Source organism: Sciurus vulgaris (assembly GCF_902686455.1).
Source record: "Sciurus vulgaris genome assembly, chromosome: 6".
In the NCBI taxonomy this organism is placed as follows: Eukaryota; Metazoa; Chordata; class Mammalia; order Rodentia; family Sciuridae; genus Sciurus; species Sciurus vulgaris.
In genome coordinates, this window is record NC_136466.1 from 122617894 (window position 1) to 122633616 (window position 15723).

General features: G+C 37.2%; 1 protein-coding gene across 2 annotated transcripts in view; it reads left to right on the forward strand.

Moving 5' to 3' along the window:
- Positions 1–15723, forward strand: part of ELOVL7 (ELOVL fatty acid elongase 7) — a 71313-nt gene that overhangs the window by 34938 nt on the left and 20652 nt on the right. For both annotated transcript variants that reach the window (XM_079144044.1, XM_079144045.1), the window contains exon 2: positions 8322–8449. In XM_079144044.1, the coding sequence (XP_079000170.1) occupies positions 8386–8449 (64 nt within the window). In that variant the 5' untranslated portion in view covers positions 8322–8385. The remainder of the gene's footprint in view (positions 1–8321; positions 8450–15723) is intronic.

A 15723-nucleotide genomic window follows, 5' to 3' on the forward strand; every position in this document is an offset into this window, starting at 1 on the left:
TCTGTTCAGTTCCGCCTCCTTAGTCTTATACATTACCAAGGTGGATGAACAAACATTCTAGAAACACAGTTGGAGCTTTTCCATAATTTTACGAAGACAGATTTTTGTTTTGTTTTCCACTCTATCATTGGCACCTAAAACAGTGCTACCACTCCTTTAGAATTTGTCTAGCAGGTTTTTTGACCATTGCCAGAAGGCCCCCTTACAGGGGGAAAAAAAAAAAAAAAAAAAGAATATTGGTTGAGTAAATTAATGAATTTTTCCACTGGCACACTCTCTGCTTGTGATGTATGCCTCTCCTATCTTCCAGGTGTGCACATTTTGCCTATTGAAATCATGTTCTCAAAGTTCAGCTCATATATCCTCTCTTTTAGTATGCCTTTCTTCTGGGTCACATGTGCTAGATGTGACCCTTTGTTCCTAAAGGCTTTCTTTTCTATGTGAACTGTTTGCTTGACCCTGCCCTCTGCTTGCATCATAGATATATGAATGTCTCTTCCCTGCCAGATTGAACATTGTTTGAATTTAGGAACCATATTTAAAAAACAATATTGTAACCTGCTCAGTACTTCCATGCACCGTAATGGATGCTCGAAAATTTCTTTTTTTCTTTCTTTTCTTTCTTTTTTTTTTTTTTTAAGCTGTAGATGGACACAATACCTTTATTTTATTTTTTATTTTTATGCAGTCCTGAGGATCGAAGCCAATGCTTCACCCGTGCCAGGCAAGTGCTCTACCACTGAGCTACATTCCCAGCCCTCAAAAATCTCTTCGCGTTTAAAGAGAAAACAAATGGGAGTGTTTTACATTCATTTCAATAAAGTGGAGAAGAAGGCCTAAGGAATGGAGCATTTGGTCTGGCCCCCTTACCTTGCCTACTTTCTTTGGAGTTTATAATATTTTAAAATTCATCCAGCAGATTTTTATTGAGCACCTGTTTAGTTCAAGGCAATGTACTAGGAATTAGATTACAAAACAGAATTAGGCTACCTTTGAGGTACTTACCACTTCTGATAGAAACGAGTCTCGGGGGCACAGTTTGTAGAATGCCTTTCTCCTTTAGACTTTTTCATACAACTTTCTAACATTTTTTCACAAATTGCAGCTTCTTGAGGGAAGGGCCCTACTTTCATCCTGCTCTCCCTCACTGCCTAGCACTGAACTTAAACTTGCCAGTGAGCAGGTCCTTTATTTACCCTCATGATTCTCTGATTCTTCTCTAAGTTTGCCTTATACATTCAATTATAGAATGCTATACTGGGACCAGAGACTTGGGAAGGATACTGATCGCTCTGCCTATAATCCCAGCTACTTGGAAGCTGAAGCAGGAGATCACAAGTTTGAGTCCACTCTAGGCAACAGAGGGAGATCCCCATATTAAAAAATAAAAATGAAAAAGAGCAATCAGAAGTACAATAAATTAAGCAGTGTTTTACATTGTACTAAAAAGTTTTCACATAAATTGCATTTCCTGGTGGGACCTATTGCTAATGCCATTGGCTTTATTTCTAACAAGTTACCATGTTAACATACTGAGGTGGTTTAGTGAAGATCATAACTAAAGTTGGTCTGCTTCTTCGCTCAGATACAAGAGTCATGATTGTGCCACAGAGTTTAAGCCAAACAGAAATGCAGTCTGAATTAGTCTGGTGGGTCATGCACATGTGTTATTTTTTCCAGAGGCCTCTAATTCTTAATAAGTCCCTCTCCTAAGGGAAAATGAGGCTGTGAAAATTGGGATAAAATAATGGAGTAATAAGGAATGGAAGGGATGGTAAAGATACTTGATTTGGGGTCCTGGTTGACATGGAAATGACAGCTCATAAACCTGAATGAAAGATAGGCCTGAGGCTACTCATATAGCAAATGTGTTAATACACGTCCCTATGACATTGTTCTTGGGGGTTGGGAAACATCCATGTTATTTCATTGGGCCATATACCAGTCAGAACAACATAAGTTTGTAGAAATGGTATAATGACAATTACAGGTGTTAGTCCAATCCTCTGTTCTCTGGGTTCATAGATTTATACTGTGGAATCTATATTGAACAGACTGTGGCACAAGATTGTTCTAAGTAGCAGATATTTTAAAAAGTCACTTGGAAGCCTTATATGGTGCTACAAAGCATGCTTAATATATTAACTTATGAATCATACTTTGTTTAAACAAAAATCAAGATTCGTTGATCCTGAGCACTTCTCAGCAGGAAGGATAGCAAGCACCTGGATGGGCCCAGGCCGCCAGCTCCATCATGCTGGAAAAGGCACTGGAGGGTAATCTCTCTTCCAACATCCTTTCTCAAAGCGAATGCCCTCCTTCCTTGTAAACTTACTGCTTTCCCTACTTTCAGGACCCTTTGTCCTCCTTGAGGCCATGTGCTTCCCCATGTGCCTTGGGGGAGGAAACAGGTTGGAGAAGTGAGAGTGGGTGAGTGCAGGGGGTGGGGGCTGTAAACACCACTGATTAACAGAGAAACCTCTGCAGCCCCCATCCTTTATCAGTGCCTGGTTTAGATGTTGGCATGTGATGCATTTCTGGGAAGGGTCACTTAAGGACCTTCTAGTGAGTATGGAGAAGGGCTTTGATGTTCCTAAAAATAAACACAGAAAATGTCCTTTCACTGCTCTGGAGGAAGGTGTATGAGAATGTAATATTTGGAATGGCTGTCATTGTCAGTTTCCTTTAAAATGACAAGTCAGAACGTTTTTTCTCCTATTTCAAGCTTATTTCACTGGCCCAAAAAAGAGGTTCGTTTCCTTACATCCTGGAAGTCAGTGCTGACTCAGAGATCTGCTCCCAGATTTCACAGCAAGTTCCGTTGAATCACCAGATTAATCTTTTCCAGTATCAAATACACCTCCTCTTCCCACCCTTCTTGATCCAGATGCCTTCCTCTTTCCAGGTGACCTTCATTTGCTGAATCCTGTCGTGTATTTTATTCTGGTTCCACGTGCCATGGGTGTTGTCCTGAGAATGGTTTATGCAGTGTTAAGCAGAGTTCCCAAACCTAGCCCATCATCAGAATTCTCCTAACTGAATCCAAATCCCTCTCAGTGATTCTGACTTTCAACAGATTTGGGACCCACTGGCTTATATATGAGATACAGAAGACAGAAAAAAATCTGTATTGACATGATCCCTTTGTATTTCTCTGGTGTCTGTTGTAACATCTCCTATTTCATTTTTTGCGTGTTCGAGTCTTCTTATTTCTTAGACTAGCTAAAGATTTTGTCAATTTTGTCCTTTCATAAAACCAACCCTTACTTTTGTTTTTAGTTACTTTATTTTAATGTCATTCTAGTATCCATTTCATTTATTTCTACTGTAATCTGCTTCTGCTGGCTTTGGACTAGTTCCTTAGGGTGTAATGTTAGTTGTTTTATTTTATTTTTTTTTACTTGAGCTCCTTCTTTTCTAACATAGGCATTTAGTGCTATAAACTTACCTCTTATAACTACTACATTCTATATATTTTGATAAGTTGTGTTTTCTATCATCATGTGTCTTAAGATATTTTAAAAATTCCTTTTGATTTCTTCTTTGACCAGAGTCAGGAGCATGATGTTTACTTTCCACATATTTGTGAATTTTCCAGTTTTCCTCCTGTTACTGATTTTTACATTCATACCATTGTGGTTATGATCTCAGTCTTCTTAAATTTCTGTTTCTTTTCTTCCTTTCTTTCTTCTTTTTCTTCTTCTTCTTCTTCTTTTTTTTTTTTTTTTTTTGGTTTGTTTTTGGTACTGGAGATTGAACCCAGGTGTTCTTTACCACTGAGCCATATCCCCAGATCTCTTTATTGCTTTATTTTGCCATAGGGTCTTCCTAAGTTTCTTAGGATATTGCTTTTGAGTAACTGGGATTACAGGTGCACTACTGTGCCTAGCAGTCTTCTTAAATTTCTTAAGACTTGTTTTGTGGCCCACCATATAGTTGATCATGGAGAATGTTCTGTGTGTACTTGAAAAGAATGTGATTCTGATATTGTTGCCTTGAATGTTCTGACGTGTCTGTTAAGTCCATTTGTTTTAAAGCATACTTCGAGTCCTATGTTTCCTTAATTTTCTGTCTGGAAGATTTGTTTATTGTTGAAAGTGGAAGATTGAAGTCCCCTACTATTATTGTATTGCAGCCTGTTTCTCCCTTCATATCTGTTAATATTTTAGTTTTCAAAAAATTTTCTTAGTTGTAGATGAACACAATACCTTTTTATTTAAATATTTTTATGTGGTGCTGAGGATCAAACTCAGGGCCTCACACGTACTAGGCAAGTGCTGTACTACTGAGCTATAACTCTAGCCCAATATTTGATTTTAATATATTGCTCTTCGTCTATTTAGCTGCTCTGATGTTAGGTGCATACATATTTGTAATTATTATAGCCTCTTGATTAATTGACCCATTTATCATCATATAATGACCTTGTCTCTTGCAACAATTTTTGACTGAAAGTCTATTTCATCTGATGTAAGAACATACTTGTATTTCTCGGTGGTGGAGAGTCCCTCCCTGGATCCCTTAACGAGTTACAAGAAGCTTATGTAATATCAAGGTAATTGCAAGGAGGAACATTTTAGCCCCTCGCGTTCTCTGCTACATTGCCATCCTCTGAATATCCAGAGTCCCATCAGGTCTTTGGCCACTTGTCTGAACAGATACATGTTGTTTGTATCTGTGTGATTCCTTCCTTCTCTATGGCTCTTCTGCAATACTTCCATGTTGAATGAGGGTACTGAGAAGTCTTTCTGCTGCAGTGCCGCCATACTGGAGCTGAAGAAGCTTTATGCCTGCCTAAGGCCCTCTCAGCCACCTGACCCAGCTCTAGCCCAACAATAAGGCCTGACTCCTCATGCCCTCAGTTTCCCTCATGCCTCCTCAGAAACTTAGTTTCTTTGCCTTTTGCTGTTCTCTTTTATTCACAAGGCAATATGCATAACCAAGCTATTAAATTGAGAGAAATGGCAAAAAGGCAGGACAATGAAGGAGAAATGTAAGTTAATATGAAATATCAGAACAAAATGCAAAATCCTTTATGGCAGGTGTAGTGGACACACATTTCTGCTTCTGTAATGAGTGTATGTATGTTTATGAGTTATAGATGTATGTATATATATATATATATGTATACATTGCAGCACACATGTACATATAATTATTAACAAGTTTGAAAGTTTGTTATTTGAAATAATTTTTCACTGAGTGTTCTACATTCCAAACTCATTTGCTTTTAATTGGGATTTGTAATGGATAAGGAAGAAAAAAGGGATTTATATTATTTCGTTGAAATAAAATGTATATCTAAATGATTGTCATCTTAAAAAATAGTTACCTCAGGCTGCTATACATCTATTTCACTAATACTGTCATAACTGGAAATATTTCTGAATTTGTTCTTTGGAGTTGGTCTCATTGTATAAACCATAAGCTGAAAATTTCAGTAGTAAATTATTTTATCATTAAGTCTGCTTTTTCTTCACCCCACTGATAAAATGTATGGCCCAACTTGATACATTTACCTTCAAAATCATTCTTTTTTGTTTTTTTTTTAGTTGTTGATGGACATAATAACTTTATTTTTGTATTTTTTTTAACTTTTTTACATGGTCATGGTTGAATCCAGTGCCTCACACAGGTTAGGAAAGAGCTCTACCACTGAGTCACAATACCAGCTCCTCAAAATCATTTTTGTGTGTGTGTGTGTGTGTGTGTGTGTGTGAGAGAGAGAGAGAGAGAGAGAGAGAGAGAGAGATAGAGAGAGAGAGAATTTTGTTTTGTTTTTGTTTTGTTTTTGGTGACTGGGGATTGAACTCAGGGGCACTTGACCACTGAATTGTCATATTCCCTAGTCCTATTTTGTATTTTATTTGAAGACAGGGTCTCAGTTGCTTAGTACCTTGCTTTTGCTGAGGCTGGCTTTGAACTCATGATCCTCCTACCTAAGCCTTCTGAGCCACTGGGATTACAATTGTGTTCCACATGCCTTGCTCAAAACCATTCTTAACTTGTAGTTATGAACTTGCTTTTTGGAAGTTGTAGGCAAAGGTTTTCCTTCCATAAAGCCATTTTTTTTTTAAATGCTGAAAAACTCAATTTATAAAGTTCAAATTTGTTTTGTGTAACAGCATGACCTAAATGAGTCCATAACTGTCAAAGTGATTAAGGCAAATACTGTTATTTGGATGAATCCATGTTGTTAAATTACTTTAAATTAGTGATGTATAACCTTGGACAGTTTTGCCCTCCAGGGGACATTTGGCAATTTCTGGAGACATTTTTGTTTGTCTCACCTGGGGAGGATGGGTTCCTGGCATTCGTCTAGTGCACAGAAACTAGGGTTGGTTCCAGATATTTTACAATGCTTAGGACAGGTCCCCACAACTAAGAATTATCTGGCCCAATGTCAATACTGTCAAGATGGAGAAATTCTACTTTAAACCAGTTATCACTTTATAGTCCTCTCTCACATTTTAATATACTTCAAAGTTTGTGATCTTACTAAATCATAGGAAGGGAACAAACTCACAGGCACCAAAATATTTCTGTCCAGCACACTCCAGGACTTCTTTGAGGCTTTGTTTCTGTTTAAATAGAGAGGGTGGGGTGGAATGGAGAAACCAGTTCCAGCAAGAATACAGGGACCACACTGATTATTATCTAGGTGGAAATTTCCCTTGCCATCTTGGAATTCTTGTCTCAGAGGTTTTCCCTCCCTGTGACAGTAGGAGCTGAGACTTCCAACTGACCTCTGTTTCCCAGAGTCAAAACCCAGAGGGACTGTCTTCAATAACCCCCTGCCACACACATACACACACACAGGAGAATGACTTAACCATCCACTGCCCTGATCTGACACCACTGGACTCTGCCCCTTTCTCAGGAGCCAGCATCAGCCACCTTGGTTTTGTTTTTGTTTTTGTTATTGTTATTAGTTTTGTTTTGTTTTTGATGTTTAAACTCACCACACTTCTTCAGTTCTCTGATCTTATAACACCATCTGCATTTCTTCTTAATTTTCATATAGTTAATTTATTAACCTTCTCTTTTGTCTTCTGAATTTCAAGTCATAGTTAGAAAGGTCTTTCTCATGCCAAGGTTATAAAAGTCTCCTTAGATGTTGTCAGCTAGTGCTTTCATGGTTCTATTTTTCTTATCTAAATATTTGATCTATTTGGAGTTTATCTTGGCTTATAATACAATGTTTGAATTCAGCTCTCTTTTTTTAAAGATGGCTATCCAGTTGTACCCTGTCATTTATTAAATAACTGCTAGTAATTTGGTGCCCATTGATTTCAGATGCCACCTTTATCATATGCTATGTCTTATTTACTTATTTTTGTGTAAATAAATGACCTTCTTTAGAATAAAGTTTCAATTTTCCTGGAGCAAATATACATAATGTAAAATTTGTCATTTAAACCATTGTAAAATGTGAAGTTCAGTGGCAGTAAGTACATTTACATTGTTGTGCAACCACCCCCCTGAAGAACTTTTCATCTTTCTGCCATATGGCTTTAAATCAAACACACCATTAATCTTTTGACACACCACCGATTGGTAAGGCATATCCTGATCTCAAGAGATGTGGGAAAGCAAATGTCTTCAAAATACTAGAATGTAGTTCTAAATCCCCAAATGTATTTGGTATATTTCTGGATGTTCTAGTCTATTCCATTCATTTGTCTCTTTATATACCAAGGCTGTACTGTTTTAATTATTGAGATTTACAATATCTTTTATTATACAGAACAGGAGTGGAGTTGCTCCTCACTGATGGTTGCTTTTTTTCTGAAGACTTCTTTTTCTAGTTATCCTTGTCTACCTGTCCAGATAAATGGAACAGCTTCTTCTTAACTCTTAGAGATCTGTCTCTCCCTCTTTCTGCCTCTATTCCACTTAACTTATAAAAACTTGCACATAGAAGATCTTTTTGGGGCTACAGATGAGCTGCAAGTCTAGGATTATTGTACCTTCTCTGAGAGTTTGTGTATTGTCTTGACTTTGTTCTCCTGGGTTTTTACTTCGGTTTTGCTATGGCAGGTGCTGTCTCTTCCTGACCTATGTTGCTCCTATAAAAGTTCCTGGAATCATTTACTCCTTTTGTGTCTTGTACATACATTGTCAACCTTTTTTCAGTGAAGCTAGCAGTGGCTCTAGAAGAAGGGGACTTCTGGAATGTTTGCAACTGCATCAGGATTTAATATGGTTCACTAATGCATTTACCCTCAGTAGAAGTTTGTTGCTCTGCCAAGTTTTCCTATTAAATTTTTAGCATTTTTAATATTGTATCACTAAAAGCTTATCTTTATTTACATTTATAGATCATCAACTCAGTTTTTGTTTTACGGAAGAATCCATTAAAAGAGCCAGGAAATCTTGTGGAAAATGGCCTTCAGTGATCTTACATCGAGGACTGTGCGTTTTTATGATAATTTTATCAAAGATGCTGGTGAGTAATCAAATTTCCCAATCAAGTCTTTATCCTTCCCTTTTATGTCAGATTCTTGGCGCATGCCTGTAATCCCAGCAGCTCAGGAGACTGAGCCAGGAAGACTGGGAGTTCAAAGCCAGCCTTAGCAACTTAGTGAGACTGTGTCTCAAAATGAAAAATAAAAAGGAAGGGCTGGGGTTGTGGCTCAATGGTTAGCACCCCTGGGTTCAACCCCTGGTACAAAAAGAAGAAAAAAAAAAAAAAAAAGAAGAAGAAAAAAATTCTCATTTTATAGGACTTCAACAGAATGAGAGACTATTTCATACTTTCTTATTATTAGTCAACCAAAAGGAACTGTCAATGGTTTCATTACAGATATGTTCATAGATGGAGCTACACAGATATTCATTCCAGTGTTTACAATAGTGAAAATATCCTATATATCCAGTGAAAGGAACTGGCTAATAAATGGTGGCACATCCCACCTTAGTAGCCATTGAAAGTGATTTTGGAGGGACGGTGTTCTTTGGCTTGATTCTGCCCTGACACTCCTCAGAGAAGTTACAGTTATTACCAACAGTAGCTCTGTACATGGTGACTCATGAATGGGAGAGCTGCAGCCCTGAGATGGATATCAGAACATGAAACATTTGCTTGGGACACCCCTGAGTGGCTCTGGGATATCTGCCTTCTCCCCTTGCTCATTAAAAAAAAAAAAAAAAATCGGTATTTTAGAAGAATATTTACTGTCATACAAAGAAGTTTAAAATATGTTAATGAAAACATGGTATAAGGCACCACATGTACCTTTTTAGTGGGTGTTTTAATCAGCTCTTTCACTGCTGTGACTAAAGGACCTGACCAGCACAACTGTAAAGGAGGAAAGGTTTATTTGAGAACTCACAGTTTCAGAGGTCTTAGTCCATAGAAGGCCAGCTCCATTCCTTGGGGCTCCAGGTGAGGTAGAACATCATGGAAGAGTGTGGCAGAGGGAAGCGGCTTACGTGGCAATCAGGAAGCAGAGAGAAACTCCACTCAACAGATACAAATATATACCCAAAGCCACAACCCAATTCCCACCTTCTCCTGTCACACCCTACCACTTTGGTTACCACTCAGTTAATCCCTATCAGGGGATTAAATCACTAAATGGATTAAGACTCTCACAACCCAATCATTTCTTCTCTGAACCTTCTTGCATTGTCTCACATGTGAGCAGTTGGGGGACACCTCACATCCAAACCATTACAGTGAGGGTAAGCAGTTATTTCTCGGGTAGAATTATGGGTTATTTTATTTTATTTTTGGGTGCTGGGAATCATACCCAGGGCATTGCACTAAGCCTGTACTCTAGATACCACTGAGCTGTATCCCTGGCCTCATGGGTAATTTTTATTTACTTATCTATGTCTGTGTTTTTTAAATCACAACCAGTGCATATTGTTTTTGTAACTATTAACCAATGCTTTAAAAGAGAACAAAGACAAATTTTGAATAGGCAAGTAATCAGAACATATTAGAGATTAAATGAACTTTCTATATCATTGAAGCTAATGTCTCATTTAAGAGTTAAAAAAATTGAGACCCAATGATGTGACCTTTACAAGGTCATGCTTGGTTGATGGAAGGAAAGACCTGTGTTATCTTTTTCAGTTAGTAATCTGGTATATAACATCTATTTCTAAGTGTTTGAGTTGCACACATTTACCACCAGCACTACCTTAAGAACCACTCAGTTCTTACCTATCAACCAGAAATCACATGTTCACCAAATTCAGAAGGAAAAAAAAAAAAAACAAAAACAAAAAAACACCTCTTGGCATCTAACACAAATTATATCCCAATTTGCAATGATTTTAGCGAAGACGTACTATTTCATGGTTGACATCTTTCTCAATAGACGGCTAAAGATCAATTTTATTTCACTAAAATAGATCCCAGTAGCTTTGCTCCCAAAGATGTTTGGGATGTTTTTGGTATCCCATAAGTAAGTTCTTCTCTAGTAGGGGACAGAGAATAACTGTTTCCTTTTTCCCTGAGTTTTTCAACTTACACAGTGACACAGAAAACATAGATTTCTCTACAGGTCATTTTTCTCTAAAGGTTTATAATTTCTCATAATCTCAATGTTTAACTTAAATACTAAAATTTTAGTTGTTTTTTGAAGTAGAGATAAACCTTGATAACTGAACTCTCACTATTCACACTTGAGAACCAAGTGGATTTGGGTATAATTTTTGAAATCTACCTATCTGGAAGAGCAGATTCCTTGTGATCCAAATCTTATCTTCACTGTCTCAAATGTAGGAACCCAGAAGATTCAGGTAATTCATATCTTAACTCAAAAACTAAATAGACTTCATTGTCCCAAATGCAGGAACTCAAGAGATTCAGATAATCAATATCCTCACTCAAGAGCCAAATAAACTTATATGATGGTGAATATTTATATGGTACTAGAAGTATAAAATGTTTTAGTATGAGCTACTTCAGAATTCTACTTCCATCTATATCTGTGGATCTGCTTTTTGCTTTTTATTATGAATATTTCTATTAAAAAGCTGAGAATTATTAGATCAGACAGTGAACTGACAAAAGGGATGGAGGTGGTTAAACATGGAGGTTGGGGAGGACCCTAGAAACCTAGCATTGCAAACAGAGAAGGGAAGATGAGAGGAGAGAGGTGGAGAGAAAGAAGAGAAAGCCACTGTCTGAAGTTATGCTAATGTGAAGTCTTGGGAGGAGGACAGGGAGCATGGGATGTGGAATGAAAAATGTGGAAGACCTAAATTCAAAGCCCTTTGCTACTGTGAACTAACTAGGTAATCTTGAACAAATTCTGTATCATCTATGAGTCTCAGGTGCTTTGTGAGTTAAACAAAGGTGTGAATAATACCTACCAGCTAACTAGATAATATGCAGAAATTACTCTGTTGTCTGGGAAGTATCCCAACACAAACAGTGGTGGCAATTGTTACAGATGACAGAGGATTGCATCTCTAAATATTTTGAATATAGCATATCACTTTTAAAATTATTTTTGTTTACTTTTTTATCATGTCTTTGGACAGTTGAAAGGTTTTATGTTGAGATTTACAACTTTATGAAAACCCTGTCAGGTATAACAGGAGAGTTTTTTCCTTCTTCTTAGTGTGGTATTGATCTCGGAGAGGCATTAGGAATCATTTCTGTTCCTCTTAGCCCAGTTTTATTGTGCTTACCCCAGGAAGGTCTGAGTCCATGATCAAGGGCCAAGAATTTCAAGTATATTTTTGGCATTGGCCCTAATCCTGAGTAGTCTTGGGAAAACTTACAGCTATTCATTGGTTTTCTGATTGCTGGAGAAGTGGTAGTTGTACCTAGTTATTTCATGTGGAAAATTCCACAGCACAAAAATTTGAAGTGGCTTAATTAATATTTAAGCTACGAGAGGATTTTATTATGATTATTAGATATGAAATTAGATGTAAAAAATGAGAAAGTTTTGATGATTAAAAAGCAACTTTCTTTGTATTTGGATAGTAGGAACGACTTTCAGATTTAGTTGTTTTTTTTTTTTTCTCCAAGAAGATGGAGTGTAAGTAAGATTGCTGCCATTCTGAAACTTTGCTGCTTTAGAAAGTACTTGAGGTACATGTTTGCTTTTCCTTCCAATTTCTTCATTTTATTGGTGCTTGGAATCTTAAAGGATGTACTCTTTGATCTGGTACATGCTACTTAATAAGAGAACACTGTCTTATAAGTAGTTGATGGAAAAGCTCATTAATATTCTATAAATTCAGCATTGCATTTTCCTCATTCTCCTTCCCCCCCCCCCCCCTCTCTCTCTCTCTCTCTCTGTCTCTTTTAGAAAAGAATTATTAAGCTAGTGGCAAATCAGAACTTTGGTAGTCTCTGGGGCATAGGTGGCTTGTCGCATGGCCTGTCTTCCCATCTTCTACTTTCATCTTGGCTCTACTCATGATACTTAAACCAGCTCTGAATGACAAATAGAAGATACATGAAACCTTCTCTCCCTCATTAGCCCTTCTCTCTGGGGAAACAGAGAGCACTCACCCCTGAACCTGATGCAATTTGCGGGATCACAGATTGAGTCAGAAGTAACTTTAAATGACACTGTGCAGTGGCTTCCAGAACCCCCATATCAAGTCATCATCCGTGCCTGACCTGTAGGCATCTCTCTCATGGGGAGACATCCACTACCTCCCAGGGAAGTGGATTCCCTTTTCAGAAAGGTGTGTAACTATTATTGAGCGAGAAGGCAGGAAAACTGAACTAGAGCCAGAGTTGTGTACATTTTTTAACTTTATTTTCTCTATGAGGGAGAGCTAATTTAAGCAAGAGAATAATATAACAGCTTTACTTTTAGAAAGGGAATTTAGCAATTGTGTGGAAGACAAATATGGCAGATTAAATGGAGGCAGAGAATGCACAGCAGTGTGAGGGATGCTGTAGCACTGAGTGTAGGGGACTTGGTCACACACCAGACCCCTGGTTCTTAGCTCTGACACTTCATCATAACCACCTCAACAACTTTAAAAAATCATCACATATTGACAAATTATAATTGTATATATTTATGGGGTACAAAGTGATGTTGTGGTAGGTGGATACATTGTGGAATGACTGAACTGAGGTAATTAACACACACATCACTTCAAATTCTGATCTCTTTTTGGTGGTAAGAACATTTGAAAATTACTCTGGCTGGTCATGATGGCTCACACCTGTCATCCCAGCAACTTGGGAAGCTGAGGCAGGAGGATCACAAGTTCAAAGCCAGCCTCAGCAACTTTCTCAGTAACTTAGCAAGGCCCTAAGCAACTTAATGAGACCCTGTCTCAAAATAAAAAATAAAAAAGGACTGGGGATGCAGCTCAGTGGTTAAGTGCTCCTGAGTTAAATACCTAGTACAAGAAAAAAAATTTTCTTTTAGCCTTCTGGAAATATATAATGCACCAATATTAACTGTAGTTACCATGCTGTGCAGTAAATCTCAAAAAAACATTCCTCCTGTTTGAAACTTTGTACCCTTTGACCAACATCTTCCCCTTTCCATTTTTCTTCCAGCCTCTAGTAATTACTTTTACACTCCATATCTATGAGTTCTAGGGTTTTAGATTTCACATAGAAGTGAAATCATATGATGTCTTTCTGTGTCTGACTTCTTTCACCAAGCCTAAGAATGTCTTCCTAGTCTGCTCACGTGATTGCAAATGACAGAATTTCCTTTCATTTTAAGGTTAAATAATATTTGTGTGTGTGTGTGTGTGCATGTGTTTGTGTGTGTATGTACATATTACATTTTGTTTCTGTTCATCTGTTGATGGACTTCTAGGTTGCTTCCATATCTTGGCTATTGTGAGTAATGCTACAACAGGCCTAGGAACACAGATATACCTTCAACATACTCATTTAATTTTCTCTGGACATGTACCCAGAAGTGGGATTGCCAGACCATACAGTAGACCTATTTTTAATTTTTCTGAGGAACCTCTGTATAGTTTTCCATAAAGGCCATACTATTTTACATTCCCACCCTGGGTGTACAAAGGTTCCCTTTCCTCGACATCCTGGTGAGAACTTGCTGTCTTTAGTCTTTTTGATAGTAACCATTCCCCTAAGTGTGAGGTAATAGTATTTTGAATCACAGTTCCCTGATGTGATATTGAGCATTTTTTTCATGTATCTGTTGGTCATTTGTCTTTTCTTGAGAAATGTCCTTTGCACATTTTTTTAATGGCAGATTTTATAAAATTCAGATACCTGGTCCTCTTGCCTTAGGCTTCTGAAACAGTCGGGCCAAGATTTTTATTTATTTATTTATTTAGCCACTTGACTCTTAAATACTCCAGAAGTGATTCTGCTATGCCGACAGAATTGAGATATGCTGTAATAACCATAGCAAGTTTACTGAGTGCTTGATTTCATTGCATAAAATTCAGTCAGTCCTCCAGGAAATATGTGTTGTTTTATGCTCAATACATAGATTTAAAAAAGAGTTAGGGGCGGGGGAAGGAAAGATAGTGCGATGAGACAAACATCTTTACCCTATGTACGCGTATGATTACATGAATGGTGACTACATCTTGTACAACCAGAGAAATGAAAAGTTGTGCCCCACTTGTGTACAGTGAATCAAAATGCATTCTGCTCTCATGTACAACTAAATAGAACAGTTTTTAATAAAAAATAGTACAGAGAAATCAAGTTTATTGCCCAAGATCACACAGGAGGCCATGGGGGACGCCGGGGTCATAACACAGACCAAATGGCACCAGAGTTTTGCTAAAATAGGATTTGAAAAGCTGGGCATTTTGTTTTATTATTTGAAAATAACATCCAATTAAATTAAGCAGCTTTTTCCATAATAATTTTTTATTCTTAGAACTTGAAAGTCACACACAGGATTTTAAGACAAGGTGTGTGCTGAAAATGTTAAATTACAGGAAAAAAATGATTTATTTTAAAATCATTTTCTTCATCTTCCTGAGACAGCCCAGCATGCTTTTCCTGGCTTGTTTTCTTTCTACTGCTATCAGAGGAAGAACAGAACGATGATGTCATTTTATTTCCCCCTCTGCTGAGTCAGTAAAATAATAAAATGAACTATATCTCTAATTAAGGAATTCTTTTATTGACACTTAAAAAGTAACCCAGTTTTTAACCATACATGGGATGATAAGAGAAACATTTGAAACATGTTAAGAAAAACATTTGGAATTGTTTATAAAGAAAAAGGAAAAAATAACAAAATCATCCATACTCTTCACCACTTGAGGTGGTGATTTTAACATCCTTCCAGAGGTCTTATTTTGGTACTGCTTTAATTAGTCTTTATTTTATTTATAATAAAAACTGGATGGAGTATTATGATTTATGAGGCTCACATATTTAAGGTTTGTGTTACCCACGGATAGAAGAAAGCCCATCAAAGTTCTAATTCCACTGGTCACAGTTCTGTTATAAGTTTTATTTACTGAGACTTCCCTAGTGACATACAAGTCCACAGCAAGGGTTTCTTATGACCATTTTAATTGCGCATGGCAACCAGATGTAATAAGAAACTTCTATTTTTATAAGGAAGAAAGAAAACGAATAGAAGCAATGAAAGGTTTCAGTGACATATACATGGACAACTCATTTTACTTTTTTCCAGATTTAGAACTGTAACAAACCATAACATAAGAAAAAACTTTAAAATTTTAGAACTTCATATTTTCAAGAGTGTGTGTCAGCAAACTTCTGTTGAATTTTATTTTGTGCATGATGCTTTGCTAAAATCATTCTTG